Source organism: Folsomia candida, unplaced genomic scaffold, assembly GCF_002217175.1.
Source record: "Folsomia candida strain VU population unplaced genomic scaffold, ASM221717v1 Fcan01_Sc001, whole genome shotgun sequence".
Lineage (NCBI taxonomy): Eukaryota > Metazoa > Arthropoda > Collembola > Entomobryomorpha > Isotomidae > Folsomia > Folsomia candida.
Genome location: NW_019091193.1, coordinates 22647538 through 22667844, shown reverse-complemented (window position 1 = coordinate 22667844; position 20307 = coordinate 22647538). Strand labels below are relative to the sequence as shown.

Here is a 20307-nt window from a genome sequence, read left to right as displayed (position 1 = left end):
GATTTTGAAATTTCTTTCACCATTATACTCCCAGATAGTTGCTTTCTTCAATCCAATATCAAACTCAATTTTTTCGAAATTTTTAGTATTTTTAAAATTTAAAATTCTGAATGAGCATTGTTGTAGTCATCAACAAAACAAATTATGTTTGCGAAATAATCATCAATAAAATTGAGTTTGATATTGGATTGAAGAAAGCAACTATCTGGGAGTATAATGGTGAAAGAAATTTCAAAATCCGAGTAAAATTGGATTTTTGACGTGGATTTGAGTGAGTGAAAACTCGAGTGAAAGCGTTTTTGGGCATTTTTGAGTGGGTGTGGCGGGCGCAAATGTGGCCATGGAGTCAAACTACTTCAGGGTTTTAGTACACTCATGGGTCCCTACCACATATCCAAAGGGCATCAAGATCTGTTATTATCAACCTCGCAAGCTCCCCTCCTTAGGCTTCGCCGTAACCATGCACTTTTCCATGTGGTCATGGTTACTATGCCTCACCTAAGAAAAATAAACGAAATTTATTAACCTTATAAAAACTAATTAATTTTGACCTGGATACCATTTAAAAACGGAATTAAAAATGGTTTCTATTGCATTTGGGGGCGGATTTACTGGGGGGCAGAATACTATTGAGACCGACTTGTGGGGCGGTGATAAAATCAGTTGGGGACTGAATTAATGCAAACCGATTTTGAATATTCTACTGATGCAGTTATGATTTATTAGAGACCTGGAACTGATTCGACAACAAAAATTAGAACATAATACATTTTTAACATGAAATTGCAACTGAACCAAATGAACACACGATATTAATTTTGATAAAAAGATCGGATTTGATTTTGATAGTACTACAAAAATAAACTAAACGAATAAATCGTCATCATTCATGTCATCAATTTGATGACACTGATTTTGGGATGCATTTTATATTTTAAACAAGTTATTAGCTATAATTTTGTCCTTCAGTGTTCTGTGACTTGTTCCGATCGGTGGTGACACTATTGCGAATATATTAGCTAAAGAGAACGTTGTGATAATTTAAAAAAAATATGAACTGTATCATATTTACAACATGATACAGGTCAGAGGTCAACGCCGACCAATTTATTAGCGGCGCCAATGTTGGATAATTTTTCGGGGGCGCGGCGTGACCTCTGATGCACTTCCTCCGAGTTCCTCCCCCCACTACAACTACAACTCTAAACTCTAAAAAAATTAGTTCAGGCTTGAAGAAAAACCAACGACAAATAAGGAGGAAAGAATGGAACTGAGAAAATTTTCTCGGTCATTTTATTTTTATTTTTTCCTACACCTTATTGATGTAGCCCGGTCTCAACGGAATTCTGTAACCATACACCTTATTGGTGGAATCCGTCGCCAACGAGAAAAAGTTGGCCTACACCTTATTGGTGTAGTCCGTCGCTAAGGCGAAAAATTTGGCCTACACCTTATTGGTGTAGTCCGTCGCCAAGAGATCGAAATCGCCCTCCACCTTATTGGTGGAATCCGTTTTTAAAAGGTTAAACATGGCATGTATTACATAATCCTAATACATTTCCTCCACGGAAACAAGCTAAAAAGTTTAGGAATCTTGATACTATATCATATACACATTACTATTATGGCACAATGAAGATTTCAGGCATGCTTAATTTAGAGACGCATTCTGTTCAGCAGGAACACCCAGCAGGAGCAGGGTTGCAGTTTAGAGTTTGAATGATAAACTGCAGAGCAGCACAATTTCTAAGGCGTTGGCAATGCCAGTTGCATGTCGAATCGTCCACAAAATTTCGCACCTCATGTCCTTCGGAAACGATGTTATTTGATGTCTTAGAATCAATGATGCTCATCGGAAGCGAAAATGTCAATTTTGCAGCGAGAACAACGACTAGAAAAACTAGAAGCAGGGTCTTTGTGGACATTGTTGAATTTGTAGAAACTCTGAAATTAAAATTCTACTTTAAAGTTATACCATTCACAAACTTGCATGTGTAACAAATAACTCACCTATTTCTTCGTAATTTTTTTCTTATGTTAGGAGAGGTTTTACTATTGGTGAGATTAAGGATTAGGTTTCTACGATTCCTGTGAAGTCAGTTTTTTTTAGAAAATTTTCTGCAACTTTTGAATACTTGAACTCTGCTACTTTGCTAAAAAAATAAGGCTTTCTAAAGATGCTCACCAATAGAGGTTTAGCTTGATGTATGATGACTGATATTAAGTGTAAAATAAAATGGTTCACTTATCATGCTAGTTTCAGTATATATACTAATATGCTAATTAAGACATAACAGTAACTTAGCTGTGATTGGGAGGAGGAGTCGAAAGTCAACATCTCGCAGCATTACATGTCATACCTTTATCCGCATGAAAGTGGATTTTAAACAAAATATTTTCCAGCTCAGTAATAAATAATTTATCGTTTTGTCAATTGTGCAGCGTAGTAAACGCGACAAAGATTTTATTATTGCGGAAATTATCATATAAATAATTCTTATGTAGGTATTATTAACGAGCTAACAATTCAGGTGTTGTTGATTGAAAGATGTTGGCTCGTGCCATGCATGGTGTGCTTTTGCATTCGACATATTTTACACATTTTGATTATTCAAGCAACAATTGGACAGGATTAACGATAGAATGACGCACAGGGAACATATTTTATTTGGTTTTATTCTGTTTTAGGCGGAATTTAATGCGATTAAATTTTGCAAATTTATTGATGCATGAGTGGTAAGCGTGCGAATCGTGATTGAGTGCGATAATTGAATTATATATCGACCGTAAACCTAATGCGTAAATGCGTCTTCAAACTCAAAATTTCAGTAATTCAAATTTCTCACTCATATATGCAAATTTATCCAAACTTTTGTGTATTTCAGCGTTGTCTATGTCTCATTCTCTTGCCAGGGATTATGTAAAGTTGATTACTTTTTCACATTGTGCACAGTTGTACACATTTGCATGAGTGCATTGTAAATGTAAATGTAATCGCAATATGCCTGTAATTCTTCAGTAAATCTGGTCAGCTGGGTAGTGAATAGATACTCGATTATTCAGTTGCTTTTTAAAATAAATAATTTACAAAAGAAATAAGCCACTGGGTATGTATCTACATATGTACGCCTCGGTCTCGCTGTTCTAGAAGGCCATCATCAAATATTTCCCTGTAAAAAACCCGGGGATGTCTATTTCTCCGAATCAGAACTAACCGATTCTACATACATTTCCTGTTATTCGTTGTTTTATTAACAAATCAGAAATTCAGAAATCATACATATATCTGCATAATTCCATATTCATGCTTGAAATTCACAGAGACAAATAGGGAGTAATTATAATAACTTTGTGCAGTGATCATTTCTATAAATTATGCAGTTTCAATATTTGGAATCGTAGCCACAGTACAAATTATGGATAAAAAAAGTGCATTTTTTGATCTCCACTGGGAACATATTTTATTCTCGTAAGTACCATTACATTAATAGCTTGGCCTTGGATGATTCATTTTGGAAACTGAACTTATTCTACATTTAGAAAAATATTTCCGTTGTTAGAATGGAAAGACTTGTTCCATTTAGGATCAGTTAGCACTATGGGAAGAAGTTGCATGGACCAATATTTTTCAACCTTGAAGGAGATTGAGATCCTTGGATCTTTCAGTGCCTTTGCATTTCAAGTGAGCATATAAAGTATAAAATAATAAAGACACGATTTTTATTCGTCCCATTTTCTGAAATTTTCAAAAATTTATTTAGCGAGTATTCAGAAACTGTACGAAGCTCAAGGTCCTCCGATTAAGAAAACATTGCGACTGGGTGGACGACGCTTCATTATCACAACTCTTTACGACGAATAAGGAACTCCAGGAAGCGGACCTGAGTGGATGTTCCAATTTGAATGGGACATGTGTACACCGACTCGTTTTCGGTTGCAAAGTACTTATAATGTTAAGAAGACATTCTGCGACAATGACAAAAAGTAATAAAACATTTCATATTAAACGCTAAAGGGACTGAAAGTACTTGGACTAAGCGGTTGCAACTGGGTGACCCCACAATCAATTGAATTAGTGATGACGCATCTCACTGAGTTGGAACGGGTAGACTTTTCATTGTGTAAATCAATCAATAATGAACTACTTGGGCACTTTATTATGCGCTTTGGAAGGTACGAAAGTGAACCACTATTACGCCTTACGGACGAGAAGAATGTGAATTATGTGACTTATTTTTGGACATTTACAGGTTGAAAAGAATAAAATTGGCATTTATGCCGGCAGTGAATGATGCCACACTACTTTTGATTTCCCGATCTTGTCCAAACCTTACGCACGTGGATGTGAGTGCTTGTGGAGTTACGGATCATGGCATCAAGTACGAAATAGTGACCAAAATATTTTCTTGAGGGAGATGATGAGGAACACGAAAAGTTATTCTATGTGTTTTGCTGATATTTAGGAGTGTGGCTGAGTACTGCAAAAGTCTACAGTCGCTCAAAGTACGGTACTGTCGTGGCGTTACAGAAGCGAGTTTACGTTCACTGAGAATTCGGGGTACTGTTGAAATTGATCAATCTGCAACGAGCAACAACAACTGGGGGGATAGAAGTAGTGGACTCGGGATCAGGGTGCAAGTTTAAGTAAAGTGTCAACCAGCTACTCATTTACTGTGAAAGATCAAGTAGAGAATTTTTGTCACCACGATATAAAAAGTGAAATAAAGCTTCCTGCTTGTACTTATCGTGTACAATACTTTTATTATTTATTAAATGATTGTATTTATGACTTTACGACAGAAATATTTGCGTATCTACCATGTAAATAAGTTTCACTCATCGCTTGTGCCTTCTTCGCAAATGAACCTTCGCTTATCTGTACAATGTTTCAAGTCCCATTTGAAGGCATGCTTTTCAGCCAACCCGATACAACGAAAGTGGTTGCGACTAACGTCCTCGTCTGCCACTTGATGAATGACATCTACTTCTTTCGGATCATTGTCCTATCATAAAATCATGCCATTGCATATTTCTCACGTAAAAGTATACTAATAACACGCACAATAATGTTGATGTGTAATAAAGATTACCACTAATTTCTCGGCCACCTGGTTATCTGATAGGGTAGAATTTGCTATAACGTCTGAGGTGGGGACATCTTCTTGATAACCACTCGGCTCATCTTCTTGGCGTACTGGTTGATCGCCCTGCGGTGCCTGATCTCCTTGCTGATAATACGACTGCTTCTGATCACAGCAGTCCTCATAACCGGGTGGGCAGACTGGATCTGGGTAGGGGGGAACCTCAGGTGGGGTGCACGTTGGTGGAGGCTGGCACTCAATTTTAGGAGGGGGACACGAAACTTCCGGAGTATTGCATCGAACCTGCAAAAAGAAACAAGTTACAACATGCATAAACAATTTTTATATTAGTTATGCAATTGCGATTAATATGAAAGCAGTGACCTTTGCGTCAGTGCAATGAGTGATAACTCCAGGACAAGAGACACCCTTGGGGCAAACGGCGATTGGTTTGGAACATTTAACAACTGGCTCAGGACAAACGATGTCTGGTTCTGGACAAAAAATGTCAGGCTCTCCACAAACTATGGTGGCTGGTGGACAATACGTGACCGGGTTGGGACAATGGGTGGTAGGTTCTTGGCACACAATTAGAGGTGATTGGCAGATAATGGGAGTACAGTCGATAAAAGGACGGCATGTTGTATAAGGTGGAGGGCATTTGGTTATAGGTTCAGGACATTTCTGAGTCTGACACATTTGTCCACTGTTAGCAGGACATGGACCTATCATATTTTTATTGATGATGCATTTTTAAAATTCGCTTGACCTGTGTTTAGTATAATACTTGATACAAATATTTATCACCTGTGGTAAGTGTGCATGGTCCTTGTTCCTTGGTGCATGGGGGCTGAACGGATTCACAGCCTCCTGGCCTGCATTTTGGTGTTGTTGGACATGGCACCTTTGACTTCTTTACCGAGCAGTTACCCGGTCTTGTGGTGCAGGGAGGTCGAGTTGTGGTGCACTCCTCAGCTCTCAAGGTGCATATTGGTTGCTTTCGGAGAGTGCACGGGGCCGTAGTGACGTTGCAGGCCCCTTGAGTCACCGTGCATTTGGGTGGGTCGATGGTGCAAGGGGGACACGCAGCAGAACAGTTTCCTAGCAAAGGTTGTTGATATACGATGTCATTAATAAATGTGCGCTTATTATTTGCATAATGAATACACTTGCCATCGTACTTGCTCACCTCTTGTTGCCGAACATGTGGGAGTATCATACGAGCATTCTCGTTTTCTAGTTACACAAGGCTGCAAATCTACGGTGCATTTTGGGGTGCGGTCACAATAAGGGGAGTAGTCGCACGAGCAATTGCATCGATTACTAGAGCCAGGACGCTGAATCTCTATCGCTTGATTGACATTGGAACTGTATCCGTACTGATTAGTTCCAACTTGAGCTTGGTACTGGTTCTGGTACTGATTTTGGTATTGGTACTCATTTTGTGCGGAAACCTGAACTGGAGCCGGGGCCTGAGCTTCGTAATATTGGTTGGAATATTGGTAGTTATAATTGCTGTCCTGATAAGGATTCTGGTAATATTGGGCTTGTTCTTGTGTTACGTATCTTGCAGTTGTCAATTGTTGATATTGGTTTTGCCAGTCATCATACAAGGTTTGCTGTTGGTTATTGTACGCTTGTTGCTTTTGTTGGTTGGTATTCGTGTTGTAACTTCTCCAATTGCTGTAAATTGCGTTTCTCCGATTTCGTATGACGCTATTCTCTTTCTGTCTTTTTTTGTTCCTGATTCCCACATGAACAATCTTGGAAAAATCCATGAATTCCATCTGCGCACTGGAATAGTCAGAATCGGGGTCGAAGGAGCCACCACCGCTGAGCCAGAATGTCCTCGTGAAGGTCGAGTTGGCCTGAGCGACCCCACTTGTCCACACGTCGCCAACGCTGCGGTCTACAAAGGAAATCATAATCATTCATGAATCGACAGTCAAAATAAAGATTGCCTAAAAATAGAAATGTAGCTTATCCCGATGACGACTTGACTTTCAATTTGCACTTCACCTTTCTGATGCAGTTGCTGTAATTGCTCCTTTACAAATTGGTTTTCATTGTCATCCTCGATACTCAGGAGCTTGTACCCGTACACAGAACAGATTTCGGCAGCCGAATTTGCAGCCACCTGAACATGTACAAGTTAGCAGCAAAAATTAGAATAAGTACTTTAAGAATTATACCATTGTCAGTTATACATGAATATTATGCGTGGTACCATTTTTGAGCTTATGAAGTACGTTTTCCCACCCCATTGGGACAAAGGCTCCAAACCTGCATTAAATAAATAATTATGCTCATATGTACGATTGAATCTTATTTTGTAGATGTATAAATGTTACCAAGTTCGTCACTTTGTCCTAAAGAGATTTGAAAGTACAAAGAAATGGTGAGAATAATGACATTGTTCATTTTGATTCTAGTTGAGAATTCTAGAGCTGAGGTAGAGGCAGGTATGCAGAATGCAGACTATGCACAATTTGTGGGGGGTTTATGTAGGCACTTTTTGTTAATTTGGTGACACTGGTGTTATATAAGTTATTTAGTTTAGTAGCATATCTGCAAAAGCTAGTTCCAGCTTCAACAAATAATGCATAAACCTGGAAACAAATTTTGCCCGAAACATTTCCTATATTTATTTTTGGTCAGTTGTTTGTTTGTCCAAAATTTGCATTGTTTGCTCCCTGTCTAGTCTTTGGTGCAGTGTTTATATGAATTTACGGTGGAGTGAATATTGAGGCGAATGTACACATATTTGCGTTAAGGTTTCTGATTACTCGAAACTCTTGTAAATATTATTTGTGACAATTGCAGCAGAAAAACTTTGCCAAAATATGGTAGAAAATAACGAAAAGATAAGTCTCTATTTAGGAATGTAATATTTATTGTTGTTATCAATCAATACCGGTGCATTGATGCGCAAATATGTGTACATACTTATATGCACACGTAGATACGATGCATGTCTGAATTTGAAGAATACATTATTTATACATTAATACCATTTACACAGGAAGTAAAAAATGGGAAAAAGTGTAAATTTCCAAAAGTAATTAATTTTTCCAAAAATCTTTACGAATAATTTTGCCATCTTTTTCTACGCATGTCTTGAAAACGAATTGCAGATGACAAATAGAGTAAACTGAAAAAAATGCTATTAATTTTTGACTAATTTTGTAGAATAATAATTACAATTACATATGTATATGCATTCATAAAGTACTGCATAAATGTTGTAAAAATAAAACTACTAATCAAATGGATATATTTAATACGTGACGTATTATACGTCATACGTGCATTAAATAAGACGTTAATGTTGTAACTATTTTTATCCGATGCATGTATGGAATAAGACTCCGAAAGTTCATTACTTACGACAGTTGACAGTGTGGATAAAGTGAGACAAAAATGAAATATGAGATTGAAGAATTGCCCAAACCTGTGTATTGTATATACATTGTAAGTACGGTAAATCGTAAGTACATATGCACTATGTACACAAAACCAATCCAGGAATCTTCAGCATTTAATTGTAAATCTTTTGTAATTGTAAATTACTTAATGAATATTTAAGTGACTTAGTTAGCAAGCTGTAAAAAAAGTAATTTTACTCAAGTATTGAAAAAATTATTCATATTTTACTGTACCGACAGTAGACACAGGTGACAAGTGTGTAATTTTAAATTTGGATGTACTTTAATAAGTACCGTATTTTTAAAATATAATTGTATGTAACAGTAACAATCGTGCAAGATTATTCCGTTGTAAATAAAATTGACAATTATCACTAATAAAATGGACGAAATATATCAACCGGAACAATCGTCATCCACCTTAAACGAACTCCCTACCATCCTCCCTTCAAATAACGGCACATCGTCTAATGATGAAGAGGAAGATAACAATTCAGACCTCGACATGGACATTGTCCAACTTTCACGAAGAAGTTGTTCGAAAAATTGTGCACAATCCTCCGAGGCAAACAGTCAACCCTCTGAAATAACTCTGGCTGACGATAGCGACCACCAAGACGATATCACAGAAGATACTGGGCAGAATTCTAGTCATTACGGTCTACGACGAAGACGGTCTGTAATTAGTTACAAGGTGACTATGTACATATACACATAAAGAAGCAGAGACGTTACAATTTGACAAAATATGAGAAATCTCATAATCACTTAATAATTTTGTGTATCGATCGATGTAATATTACAGGATTTAGTGCAAAGCTCTGATGACGATGAGGGTGCTGTAAATAATCTACCTTCAACTTCAAAGAAGTCTAGGAAATCCTCTAAGTTTCGAGATGTCCTGGATGTGTGCTCTCTGCTCCATAATACTTCCACTAAGCAATTGAACAAGTTTATTAAAAATCCTGAAATTATAGAAAACTTATCAGTTTGGAATATCACAATGAGTCTACTTCACACCAACGATTTTCACGATGAACTACACTTGGAACTTTTTCAGAAATTTGTTCAGAAATGCGCCCGACATGTGAACCACCTAGTTTTAATTTGTGATGATATAAACAGGTACACAATCAATTAAGTCAAAACTATAAACTGTGTATTCAAGTGTGTTTCATATTTTTATCATTCAGGCCTCCAAGATGCTGGTCAAAAGTGCTGAAACTACTGACAAATGTTTTCAAACATGCTACTTTTCTCAAGCAATTTTCCATGCGATACCACAGGGAAGAAAGTAACAGCGACCAAGTTATCCAAGTGCTGAATGTGATTGGTGAAAGTGGCCAGAAATCTTTAAACTCGTTGAAACTCTTGTGTCTGGCGAGGGAAGGAGAAGAGGAAAAGGCTGTGATTACCAAAGAGGAATTAGACGTGGTCGTTAAGCTCGCAGAAGCCGGAGGAGGAATATCATGGGTGGATATTGAACTTGGAGATGGGCTCCTCGTGACGCAGGATTATGAAATTTTGACGACTCTTGAGAGACTTTTAGAAGTCGGCAAGGATAGCCTCGAATCTGTGACCATACACGGAGGACTAAAAGTATGGCATTTTTTTAGAGAAAAAACTATTTATATTAGTGAAAAAAGATCATGCAGCATTGTATACGTTTCAGGGACGCCCAGGCCTGGACAAATCTAAATTAAGTATAACGTTTCCCAGAAAAATGTCCAGCTTAAGAGAGCTTACAGTTTGCCCAAAATACAACTTCGTCTCAGATTCAATGGACACTAAAAATCCGTCATCCAAGCGATGGCGAGAGATCCGACTTGATGATGATTCTCACCTTGGGGGTCATGATGAACTAAGCCCTCTTAAACTTATATTAGTCCTTGGACATACGGACTTTCCAGTATTGGAGAAAGTTGTACTCGGAAATCTGATAGAATTGGAAGAGTGTGGGTTTTCTCTGCTAAGGAAATTGAAAATTTTCCGGTAAAAATATTTTGATATTTGAATTTATTTAGAGTGATCTATAATAATTTGTATTTTATATATATTTCATTGGTGAATTAAGATGTGGTAGCAGATGGGATCTGGCCGTCCGGTTTCCACAAAATGCGAGTAAAAAGGGAAGCAGTCAATTGAAAGAGATGCAACTTCCGGACGGATTGAAAGACCCTTCATTTGTTCAGAAGGTTGGGAAATTCTTTCCGCTCTTGAGAAAAGTATGGATTTATCTCCCGTCCGTCCCGGTGCTGAGAACATTTTTCAAGTCGTATGAAAATTCATCAGCTCTGGAAGAACTATATATCAAAACCCAGTTTGACTTTGAGACAACCTTGGAGTCGTGTCTCCTTCCTGGGAGTCGTGACGAAAGGAACTCTCTTTCAGACTCTTCCAAAACTGTACTGAGAACGTTGAAGGAATATAAACATTTTGGAGATTATGCGAGATATTACAACATTGAACTGCCTCTGGAAGATGAAGAGGATTTATCAGAGCTGAGGAGAAACAGTGCAGGAATCCAGGCACTGAAATCGCTACAGGTTAGTATACTAGGAAATTTTCGTCAATATATGTATTTAAATGTATGCATATAAGTAAACTTGGGGTTTTCAAAAATAAACAAAACTATCTCTTATCGGTGGATGGATAATCAAAACAGGTACTGGATTTGGAGCATATTCCACGTACTTTGCTAATTCCTAACCCCGAAGACGAGCGACGATGGTATGACCACAACTTTAAGTACCTCAATACCACTTTTGGCTTCAGATTGTACCCCTACTCACGACGGTGTCATCAGGAAATCCTTGGTTTGAACTTGAGGGAATACCATTGGAGGAATCTTGATGTAACAAATTTACACTTTCTTCTTGCTTATTTATGTATTCTGTGTAGTGTATTGCATAAATACGTATGCTATAAATACATGCATACATTGCATTTGTAATATGATAGCTAATCCGATGACTTATGTATTTATAAATTTCACAGTTTCTCAGTTCCAGAAGTCATTTTGATAAGGCTGGTTATGTGGCAATGGATTACGTGGATCTAATGTCCAGCAGTGGCGAAGATGATTTGTTCATTCCCATTTCAACGAAATCAATGTCAAGAAATAAAAGTCTTACCAAGAGTAAGTCTACGTCCAGAGGCATCAAAGTCGCAATTAAACCATCAATGCTCGTTCCTGATCATTGGAAAAGTAAAACGGAGACATAGTTTACAATTTTATTTGTTTAGCTGATAGGGATTAAATAATTAGGCTGTTAGGTTAGACTTATTTCTGAATTTTAAAGTCTTTTATGTATGTAGATGAAAAAATGAAACTGTAAAATTTAAAAAATTGTGCTCGTAGATCGTTCCACAATACTTTGAGCAATAATGAGAGGATGGAAGTTAGTCATAAACTATTCAATTTTTTGGTGCATGCTCTCATGATTAAATAAATAAATTATATACTTTTATTAATGTAAATAAGTATCTGTAAACAATCTACTAAACTAGACCGTTTCAGAAACTTCATTTAATGCAATGTATAAAATCCTTTGCGGAATAACGAACACCATTTAGAATAACACTTTGCAATTTTTGGGAAATAAATAAAATTTTTATTAACTACAAAATCTATTATCAAATACAAAACGATATAAAGGAATAAAAAAAAGAAAATAAATCTAATCAGATATAATATAAGTCAACATTTCAAATTATCTAAATCAATATAGTAAAAAAGTTCCTTCAGTTCCATCCAATTTCTACTATTTCATCACCTTCCTAAATGTTCTTTTGTAAGATCTCCTCATCAGTGGAGGTATTTTCCAGAGTGGAGTGGGCTCGAAGCGTGGCTGGTACTTCGGTGTGCTTTTGGGAGGCACAATGACTATGGAGATCTTGGGTGGATTTTTAAGATCAGCCCATGCGTTGTCCATGACTTCAGCAAGAAGTTCAAGCTCCTCCTCCTCCTCTGTACAAAAGAGCAAAAATGTACAGCACAACGATAAATTATAATTATGTATGCAGGAAAACAGCATTATTTATATTCGAAATTCGAACCTAGCCTTATATCCGAACTCTTCGTAGAACTCTCCGCGGATAATTCCACCACTTCACCTTCACCCACATTATCAACTGAAATTATAAACACAAAACAATAAACTCACGGGTGTATAATGCGTTTGAATAGCTGACTTACTTTTTTCCTTCAAATGGGCTTGGGCCACATGTGTAATAGCTCGAATATGGCTCTCAAACGTCCATGGGCACTTTGGAAAGAAACACGGAAATTTTCCTTGAAGATCTGGGACAATAGTCGGATTTGTAACAATATTTTTACTATAGGACGGAGCCATTTTATTGCTTTGAGTCCCCTTGTTTCACGCTCAATTGCTCCTGGTCTGCGGGAATTTGATTTTAATTGTTGCTGATAGTGGGGACAAAATGACTGAGCTCATGTGATGGTCGTGAGCCTGGAAAAACTCTTGGAGCGTCCGCACACTTTGGTTGACTCAGGCAAAGTGGAGCGCTGGAAGAAGGGTTCCTCTTATCCTGGCGCGGACTCGGATGCACGCAAACAGATCGCGGTGGAGCACGCAGGACGCGACATTTGGCTCCAGAAAATGCTCATAAACAATTATGCGAGTCCACGATATCAAAGAGTGCTCATACGCGCATAGTGTTGGAATTTGTCATTTTGTTTATTTTTATTTTTAGCTTGGGTGTATTATATGCGTATATGCTGTACCTGTATATATATATGTATGTAAATATGTGCTATGAAATCATGGCAAAATAGAACAATATATCATTTTATTAAATACTTCTAGAGTTAGTGACGCAATTGTTAATGATGGAACCAATTCTTTTAGTTTTTAACTAGGTCACAATTTGCAATGATTTGCGGGGGCGAATTTTTGTATAGCATATAATAAAAATGATTATATACTCTGGACGAACTAGCTCAATAGTCAAGCTTTGCTGTGTCCTTATCGTCGTAAATAATAATTCCAATATAACTTGATTGATTGGGAGTTATTTAGTACAAGCTAACAATCCCCATTCAAATACAACAGGCAGATATCTGCACAATGCAACGAAGAATGGCACTTCTAGTGACTTATGGCAATACCTACAATCTAAGTAAGATTTGACAACATAATAATATGGGAAATGCAAATTTTTTCAAGATTGGGTGCTAATGGGTCACTTTTGTGGGGAACGAGTGGGTTCGCAGAAAGTGAAGATGATCGTTGATTACAAACTCTTGACCGCACCATTCATTTAAGCGAGGCATGAGCCAAGTTGATTTTCCCTTTCATCTCATCTTCATTTTTGACTCATCTTCACAAAAAGATGACTTTATTTTCGATATCCGCTCCACGTTTCCCATCGTATCAGTAGGAATCTTCTTTTTTCTGCAAGAGACAAAAACCAAATGCGAGTTGGACATTGGCTCAGTTATCCTTTTTTGCAGGGATAAAACTCTTGTGGATTGCTTCCTTTGCACAGAAATATTTATTTAATTTTTTATTTAATGTGTAAGGTGATGAGTCCCATTGCCTAGTGTGATTATATATATATAACGTGAGCTAACGTTAAAAACAAGAGGAGAGTTGAGATTTCCTTTTAGGAGGCAAAATGAGACATATTAAGGTGATATTGAGGTTGCTTTGATGTCTTGTACTTATTTTCCGATAGAAAAAATTTGGGAATATTTTTTTCAGAGATTGGCCATTGTCGCTTTATGGATGGGTTTCATGACGATTGGTGTCAGCGAAGTGCGTGCAAATTATAACCGCAATAATGCCGTTGCTGGAGCTGACGAAGATGAGATTATGGAAACGAGCGGACAGGATATCCTCAAAGATGGTCAATTTGCAAATGTTCTCTCGGGGCTACTCCATCAGCAACCAGAGGAGCCAGTCTACAATGTGCAGCGATTAGGCGATCCTGATCGAATTCTTTGTCTGTTTAAAGGTAAGAAGTTCATGCGTTAAAATCGGTACAATATATTTTGATAAGCTTTAAAAAAAATGAAGACTTACTGTATAAATTTTATGGTGAATTTTAGATTCAAAATCGAAAAGAAAGAAACCAGAGAGTCAAACTACCCAGGAAGGAAATCACCAACATGGTAACGAAAATCAAAGTCAAAATTCTGCCGAACCAAATCCCCCAAATTTTGCGAGCCATCAAGTACAAAATCAAAATCAGAATCAAGGGTATGGACCACCACAACAACAAAATCAAGCCTATGGACCACCTCAGGAACAAAATCAAGTCTATGGACCACCCCCACAGCAAACGCCAGCTTATGGACTACCTCAGCAACAAAATCAAGCCTATGGACCACCCCCACAGCAAAATCAAGCATATGGACCACCCCAGGAAAAAAATCAAGGGTATGGACCACCTCCACAACAAAATCAAGCCTATGGACCACCCCCACAGCAAAATCAAGCATATGGACCACCCCAGGAAAAAAATCAAGGGTATGGACCACCTCCACAACAAAATCAAGCATATGGACCACCCCCACAACAAAATCAAGCATATGGATCACCCCCACAACAAAATCAAGCATATGGACCACCTTCACGTCCACCAAAATCATATAGTTTCAGCATTTCCTTTGGGGATAGGTTGCGACCACGAAAAAAGCAACGACACCAGCAACAATTTCATGGACCCCCACCACCAATGGCAGTCGGACCTGTGCCCCCACAGCAGCCCGTATATTTCCAGCCTCAACAAAACTTCAACGTACAACCTCAACAAAATTTTAATTCACAACCTCAACTACTGACGAATTCTGTCCAAACAAATTTCCAGCCTTCTCCACCCCAAACTAACTTCCAACCTCACCAACAAACTGATCACTTTGCGAGTAACATTATGTCGCAACCAGACTCTAACCCCAACACGCAATACGGAGTGCAACCTTCTCCTCCACAACAATACTACAACAGCCCCCTCGACCAAGTAAACTACCCACTTGCTCGACCAGACCAACAGATCAACACCGGCTACAACTACGATAATCAACAAGAACAAAAGGATCTCAACTTTGTCTACGTGTACGGCCCCCCAGAAAATAGCTTTGGTGACGAGGCTTCACGTCCACTTCCGCCCGTCAGAGTGCCACATTCGAAGCCCGAAACGCGTTACCAAGTGGTCGTGATCAAAGCCCCAAATCCCCCACCTCATCCCCAAGTGGAGATTCAGCTTCCAACTCCACCGGAGCAAAAGACCCTCGTCTACGTTCTTGTCAAAAAACCTCAGTCAGCCCCAGAAATAAAATTCACAAAACCCCCAACGACAACTCCAGCTCCCCCAGAAGTATTTTTCATCAAATACAAAAATAATCATCAAGGTTTGCCTTCAACTTCAGACATAAATTCAGACTCTTACAACGCCATTGCTCAGAATGAGAACGACTTTGCAAGTGAACAGATCGCTGAAAAGTATGTGAATAATGAAAATGAAGGTGGTTATCGAGAAAAGTTTAGACCATCCTTCATGCTGCCCTCGACATCATCTGCATTTGCGATGGAAATGGGGTCCAACAGACCTCCACTCTTCTCCACTTCGTCGTCATCGTCGTCATCCTCCCACTACACAGCTCCTGGTTCAGTACCTTGGAATCGAAAATAAATGCTAGAACTATTGGCATGGAGGACTTCGTGGGACCCACCAGTATTTATTTCCATGTACATACACAAGAGCAAAACGACCTTATCATTCAAGTTTACCAATATATTTCATTTACAATGCGAGAGTTTTTTTGTAAGCTTCAAAAGTCAGTAAATTATTATTTTTGACAAAGCGGTATGTTTTTTCCTTGTTATGCATCTTAACATTAAGGCGCTGTCGTTGAGTAAAAGGAACTTTCCACTTCACTTTAAATGTGAGTTATGGACTCATCGTAGTATTCGTAGGGCAGTGTACTTGTGTATTTACAGTGTTACTTGGAATGCACCCTACGATATGTACACGTCTTTCTTGCAATTACTGTATGCATTCGCACTGCGCCCATAAAACCGGTTTTTTGTCTTTGTAAAAATTTTCTCACGTAAGAAAATGAAAGTGAAACTTGGATGGTTGAAGGTAGGAGGAGGTGTGTGTGAAGGGGGATCAGTGTCCCATTTTTCTTTACAAGTTTCAATGTCAAGCCATAGCATTTGTCGTAAGCATGAAAAGACGTTATGCGTTTTTGATTTTATGGGAGGACATTTTTCTTAATTTTGATGAATGGCAAGTTTTAGGTGACACGTCGTTGTTGGTCGAACTTATTTACTTAGTTCGAAATACAAATGAAATCAGAATCAAATCATTGCTCGATCATTGTGATGATCAGAAAAAATTTGTTACATACCTACCACGTGGAGTATATAGTCATGGGCCCGTCCGTTGTGTATACAACTCTTGTCAGTCATCAATTAAAATGAATTGCACCTTTGACATTTCATTTCAACGGATGTGGTTCAACTTCCTATTGTCTCTCATTAATTCATTCCCTTTCAAAATGAGGTAATAGTAATAACACATTTTTGTCATAAAAAGAAATATTGTTGTCTGCAGCATATTATCACATCAACATCGCTTTAAACTTACTCTGTAATTAGCACGACGGAAAGAAATCTATATACGCACACATTTTTGCTTTACTTTTATTTACAGAAAAGGAAGTGTGTAAATAAAAAATAACAAGTATTTGCTTTTTACTGCATATATAACAAATATGAAACAATTACATATAGTAAAAGTCAACAATGAACTGCAAAAAAAGGAGAATAAAGGAATAAAAAAACAGAATTCGTTAAAAAATGCAAGCTTAACGTTGGTTCATTTGGTAGTAGTGCCTGAGCCTCGTGGATTGTTTGTTGGTCACTTTCGTTTCCTTCACAGACTAGTTTATCATTATTATTAGTAGTCGTTATCATAACACTGCATATGCAACTTAAATAGTAAGTCACATATCCCGTGGCTATTGCGGTGGTAAAAAAACTTGCCTCGTTGTTGTTGCAGTTTTGATGATCAATCGCAATCTTGCCCACTTACTCCACCCATATTATTGAATTGAAAGAAAATCGCATCTGATTAAGAATTTGCATTATTATGCAAGGCATGTACTCCTGCAGACTGGGTTTGTTCGCTGGTATTGGAAACTGTTTTTGAAATTGGTAAGTTGAAAGGGAAACTTTTACCAGATTATGTATAGTTACGCGTATAAAATTAAATGACCGCATCAGCCCTGCCTATATATGTATTGCTCTAACAAGTAAATAGGATGATGAACTATGGTACCTATGAAAGAATTTTTGTTAATTAATAATTTAGACCTAAAATAACATGGCAATATTTTGATTTGAACGTGACGTAATTGGTTTAGATGCCAGACATGCCTGCATCCAACTCTCTTTTTCCGACCTTATTCTTTGCAATAATTGGAGTCCATTTCTCATTATTAGCATCGCTTCGGGAGACGGGGTTTTTTCGCCGTCTGAGTTTAGTTGACTTTTTCTTGTTCCACAGCCTCGAGCTGAGGAGTTTGACAGGTCTTCCGGTCACGGTGGAGAAATGGGCGGATAAGCGACTGTAATCGGAATATGGGTCGCCCACGGTAGCAGGAGCATATTGTTCTTGTACCCCTCCAACGACACCACCCCCTTCCACGTACTCTCCGTACTGACCTTCCTGTGGTCCAACAACGTACTCCTCCGGACCAGGCTGGAATTGCTGGAGCTGTTGATGGTGATGGGGTGCGTACTCGAGTTGGTGTTCATGCTCTTGAACGGGGACAATTGAAGTGTATTCTTGCGGCGATTCCAGGCCTGGTTGTACCAAGGGTTGAAATTGCTCCTCGTGTGGTTGGTGGAGAAGTTGAGGTTGGTCGTGATAGATGAGCTGCTCACCGTGGTGTCCACCGTGGTCAATTACTTGGGGATATGTGATCGGAGCGTCGGATGGGATCGGTGCATATCTGGGAGGAATGAAATAAGAAATATGCAAATATGGAGCTTATGAATATCTATGGAGCTTTGTATGATATCACTCACCCTCCACCCTGGTTGTTTTTATAGCGAATGAAGTACACTTCAGGCTTGCTTAGCGGAACTTTAGCTGAAATAGATTGTTGGAAATAGTTTTTTGGTTTCGAATTTTTACATTTAAATATTCATGTTTGGCAAAATTAACTGTGTACGAACCAGGAATTATTTTAACTGGTGGGGCAGGCTGAGGTTTCTTGACAAGGACGTAAATCTGTGTCTTCAACTCTGGGGGTGGGGGCAACTCGACGGTATGTTGGGGATGTGGGGGTGGGTTTGGAGCGTTGATGAAGAGGACCTGGATTAACATAATAGAGACAGTCGTAAAGCAGAAAATACAAACTTCTGAATAAGTAACTATTTTTTTGGATGCAACTAGTCTTACTTGATAATGTTTCTGTTTCTGTTGTGGAAACTTCTTAACGATATGTGGACGAATGTGTTCCGATGGTTCATGGGGGGCTGAGAAGACGTAGACTGATTTTGAGATTGAGGTCGTTGCAGGGGCCGGACCTGGTTCTGGATAACCACCACCACCACCACCATCTACTCCTCCTCCGGGAAAGTGACCTTCTGGTTCATATGGGATGATGGGAGCAACAGAAAGTGAGGGAGGCTCCACAGGGGCGTAGGCTTGCGACAAGCTGCTCAACAGCTCTTGCCCTCCCCCTAATAATTGGGGAGGATGGTGGTTCTGGTGGTGATGGCCTAAAATTTGCCAACGACATAATCCCAATAAATATCAGTCACGTAAGAGTTAGTATGAATATCTAGCAGATAAAATTTACCATGTGCACCATGTCCTTCGCCACCAGCAAGATAAGCGTAATTACTAATTCCACCTATCGCTGGCCCACCGCCATGCCCATGCCCATGGTGACTGAAAGGTGCTGAGCTGTGCAGGTTTTGATGAGCGTAATGTCGAGGTGGGGGTGGTCCGTGATGATGAAAGGGCCCCCCACGTCGGATCTTATTGTGTCTTGGGTGAGGACCTCCCAGAACTACAGTGACCAACGAAGCCACCACAATCTGCACCCACCCCAACAATCATAAAATGATACTTTTTGTATGTAATTTCTATAAAATGTATGCAAAAATCATTACTTACCAAAATCAGTCTCATATTTTCGACTTTCAGTTAAATTCCAAGCACAAAACTTTACTCACTCGCTATTTTTATCAACAAATAAAGAATCACAATTGAACAAAGTGCATGACTGAACCAGTCGCTAAATGCATGCAGAATGTTTGCACCTTGTGGTTTTGTTTTAATTTAACCTTAGCAAATTATCTTCAGGTATGAGATTATGAGAGCAATCCAACATTTCATATCGCTACGGATATCGTCAAATCCAACAAATGCATAGCTACGGATTCCAACATTTGACGACTTTTGCATGGCAAAGGGTGGGGAAATTGCTCTTGATATTTAATTCCTCACACCGTGCAGTAGAAACGACTTCATTTATATGATACAGAATACATCTTATTAAAAAGCAAGAATTCATGCATACATAGACCACACGTCAGGATCTAGACTTACTTCTATGGTCACCTCGTAGCTACCTCATTGCTTTGCTACCACACCGGCAAAGTGTTGGTGAGGTAAAATAAAGCAGATTATGATTAAGGAAGTAGAGTAAAAGCGAGAGAGAAATTGACAACTTCACCATTTGCCTTTTATATATTTTTGCAAGCTTATGCATGCGTACGCATTTCATGAAAATTTGTGCACTATAAGACCGATTA

General features: G+C 38.5%; 6 protein-coding genes and 1 long non-coding RNA gene across 10 annotated transcripts; 3 read left to right on the top strand and 4 right to left on the bottom strand.

The window, feature by feature from the left end:
* Positions 1 to 1426: 1426 nt before the first annotated feature.
* On the bottom strand, positions 1427 to 2225 carry LOC118434056. The gene is made up of 3 exons (XR_004833750.1): positions 2186 to 2225; positions 2011 to 2088; positions 1427 to 1944 (listed from the first exon to the last, which is right to left on the bottom strand). It is a non-coding gene; the product is annotated as an uncharacterized LOC118434056 (long non-coding RNA).
* A 693-nt stretch (positions 2226 to 2918) lies between these two features.
* Positions 2919 to 4756, top strand: LOC110863241 (F-box/LRR-repeat protein 15). 2 transcript variants are annotated; one of them, XM_022112499.2, is made up of 6 exons: positions 2919 to 3469; positions 3541 to 3682; positions 3762 to 3941; positions 4016 to 4173; positions 4251 to 4379; positions 4464 to 4756. In XM_022112499.2, the coding sequence occupies exons 1-6, from the start codon at positions 3417 to 3419 to the stop codon at positions 4642 to 4644; spliced, it is 843 nt and encodes a 280-aa protein (XP_021968191.1). In that variant the 5' UTR covers positions 2919 to 3416; the 3' UTR covers positions 4645 to 4756. The 2 variants fall into 2 exon arrangements, with proteins under 2 accessions (XP_021968191.1, XP_021968192.1); XM_022112500.2 differs by having other exon boundaries at positions 2946 to 3469; positions 3561 to 3682.
* Positions 4723 to 7686, bottom strand: LOC110863240 (keratinocyte proline-rich protein). Of its 2 annotated transcripts, none has more exons than XM_035846730.1 (8): positions 7433 to 7686; positions 7309 to 7364; positions 7101 to 7218; positions 6271 to 6990; positions 5889 to 6182; positions 5466 to 5806; positions 5109 to 5384; positions 4723 to 5003 (listed from the first exon to the last, which is right to left on the bottom strand). In XM_035846730.1, the coding sequence occupies exons 1-8, from the start codon at positions 7500 to 7502 to the stop codon at positions 4833 to 4835; spliced, it is 2046 nt and encodes a 681-aa protein (XP_035702623.1). In that variant the 5' UTR covers positions 7503 to 7686; the 3' UTR covers positions 4723 to 4832. The 2 variants fall into 2 exon arrangements, with proteins under 2 accessions (XP_035702623.1, XP_021968190.1); XM_022112498.2 differs by having other exon boundaries at positions 5091 to 5384; positions 7433 to 7663.
* Positions 7687 to 8340: 654 nt separating this feature from the next.
* Positions 8341 to 11990, top strand: LOC110863354. The gene is made up of 7 exons (XM_022112637.2): positions 8341 to 9200; positions 9312 to 9631; positions 9700 to 10105; positions 10179 to 10498; positions 10581 to 11052; positions 11172 to 11360; positions 11504 to 11990. The coding sequence occupies exons 1-7, from the start codon at positions 8889 to 8891 to the stop codon at positions 11729 to 11731; spliced, it is 2247 nt and encodes a 748-aa protein (XP_021968329.2). The 5' UTR covers positions 8341 to 8888; the 3' UTR covers positions 11732 to 11990.
* A 171-nt stretch (positions 11991 to 12161) lies between these two features.
* LOC110844441 lies at positions 12162 to 13050 on the bottom strand. The gene is made up of 3 exons (XM_022090648.2): positions 12705 to 13050; positions 12566 to 12640; positions 12162 to 12476 (listed from the first exon to the last, which is right to left on the bottom strand). The coding sequence occupies exons 1-3, from the start codon at positions 12859 to 12861 to the stop codon at positions 12271 to 12273; spliced, it is 438 nt and encodes a 145-aa protein (XP_021946340.1). The 5' UTR covers positions 12862 to 13050; the 3' UTR covers positions 12162 to 12270.
* Positions 13051 to 13355: 305 nt separating this feature from the next.
* LOC110859658 (basic salivary proline-rich protein 2) lies at positions 13356 to 16333 on the top strand. Of its 2 annotated transcripts, XM_022108637.2 has the most exons (3): positions 13356 to 14161; positions 14233 to 14485; positions 14580 to 16333. In XM_022108637.2, the coding sequence occupies exons 1-3, from the start codon at positions 14147 to 14149 to the stop codon at positions 16160 to 16162; spliced, it is 1851 nt and encodes a 616-aa protein (XP_021964329.1). In that variant the 5' UTR covers positions 13356 to 14146; the 3' UTR covers positions 16163 to 16333. The 2 variants fall into 2 exon arrangements, with proteins under 2 accessions (XP_021964329.1, XP_021964321.1); XM_022108629.2 differs by having other exon boundaries at positions 13357 to 14485.
* Positions 16334 to 17154: 821 nt separating this feature from the next.
* Positions 17155 to 19931, bottom strand: LOC110853647 (leucine-rich repeat extensin-like protein 2). Its single transcript, XM_022101957.2, has 6 exons — positions 19667 to 19931; positions 19347 to 19587; positions 18944 to 19266; positions 18718 to 18856; positions 18568 to 18631; positions 17155 to 18491 (listed from the first exon to the last, which is right to left on the bottom strand). The coding sequence occupies exons 1-6, from the start codon at positions 19679 to 19681 to the stop codon at positions 17897 to 17899; spliced, it is 1377 nt and encodes a 458-aa protein (XP_021957649.1). The 5' UTR covers positions 19682 to 19931; the 3' UTR covers positions 17155 to 17896.
* Positions 19932 to 20307: the final 376 nt, after the last annotated feature.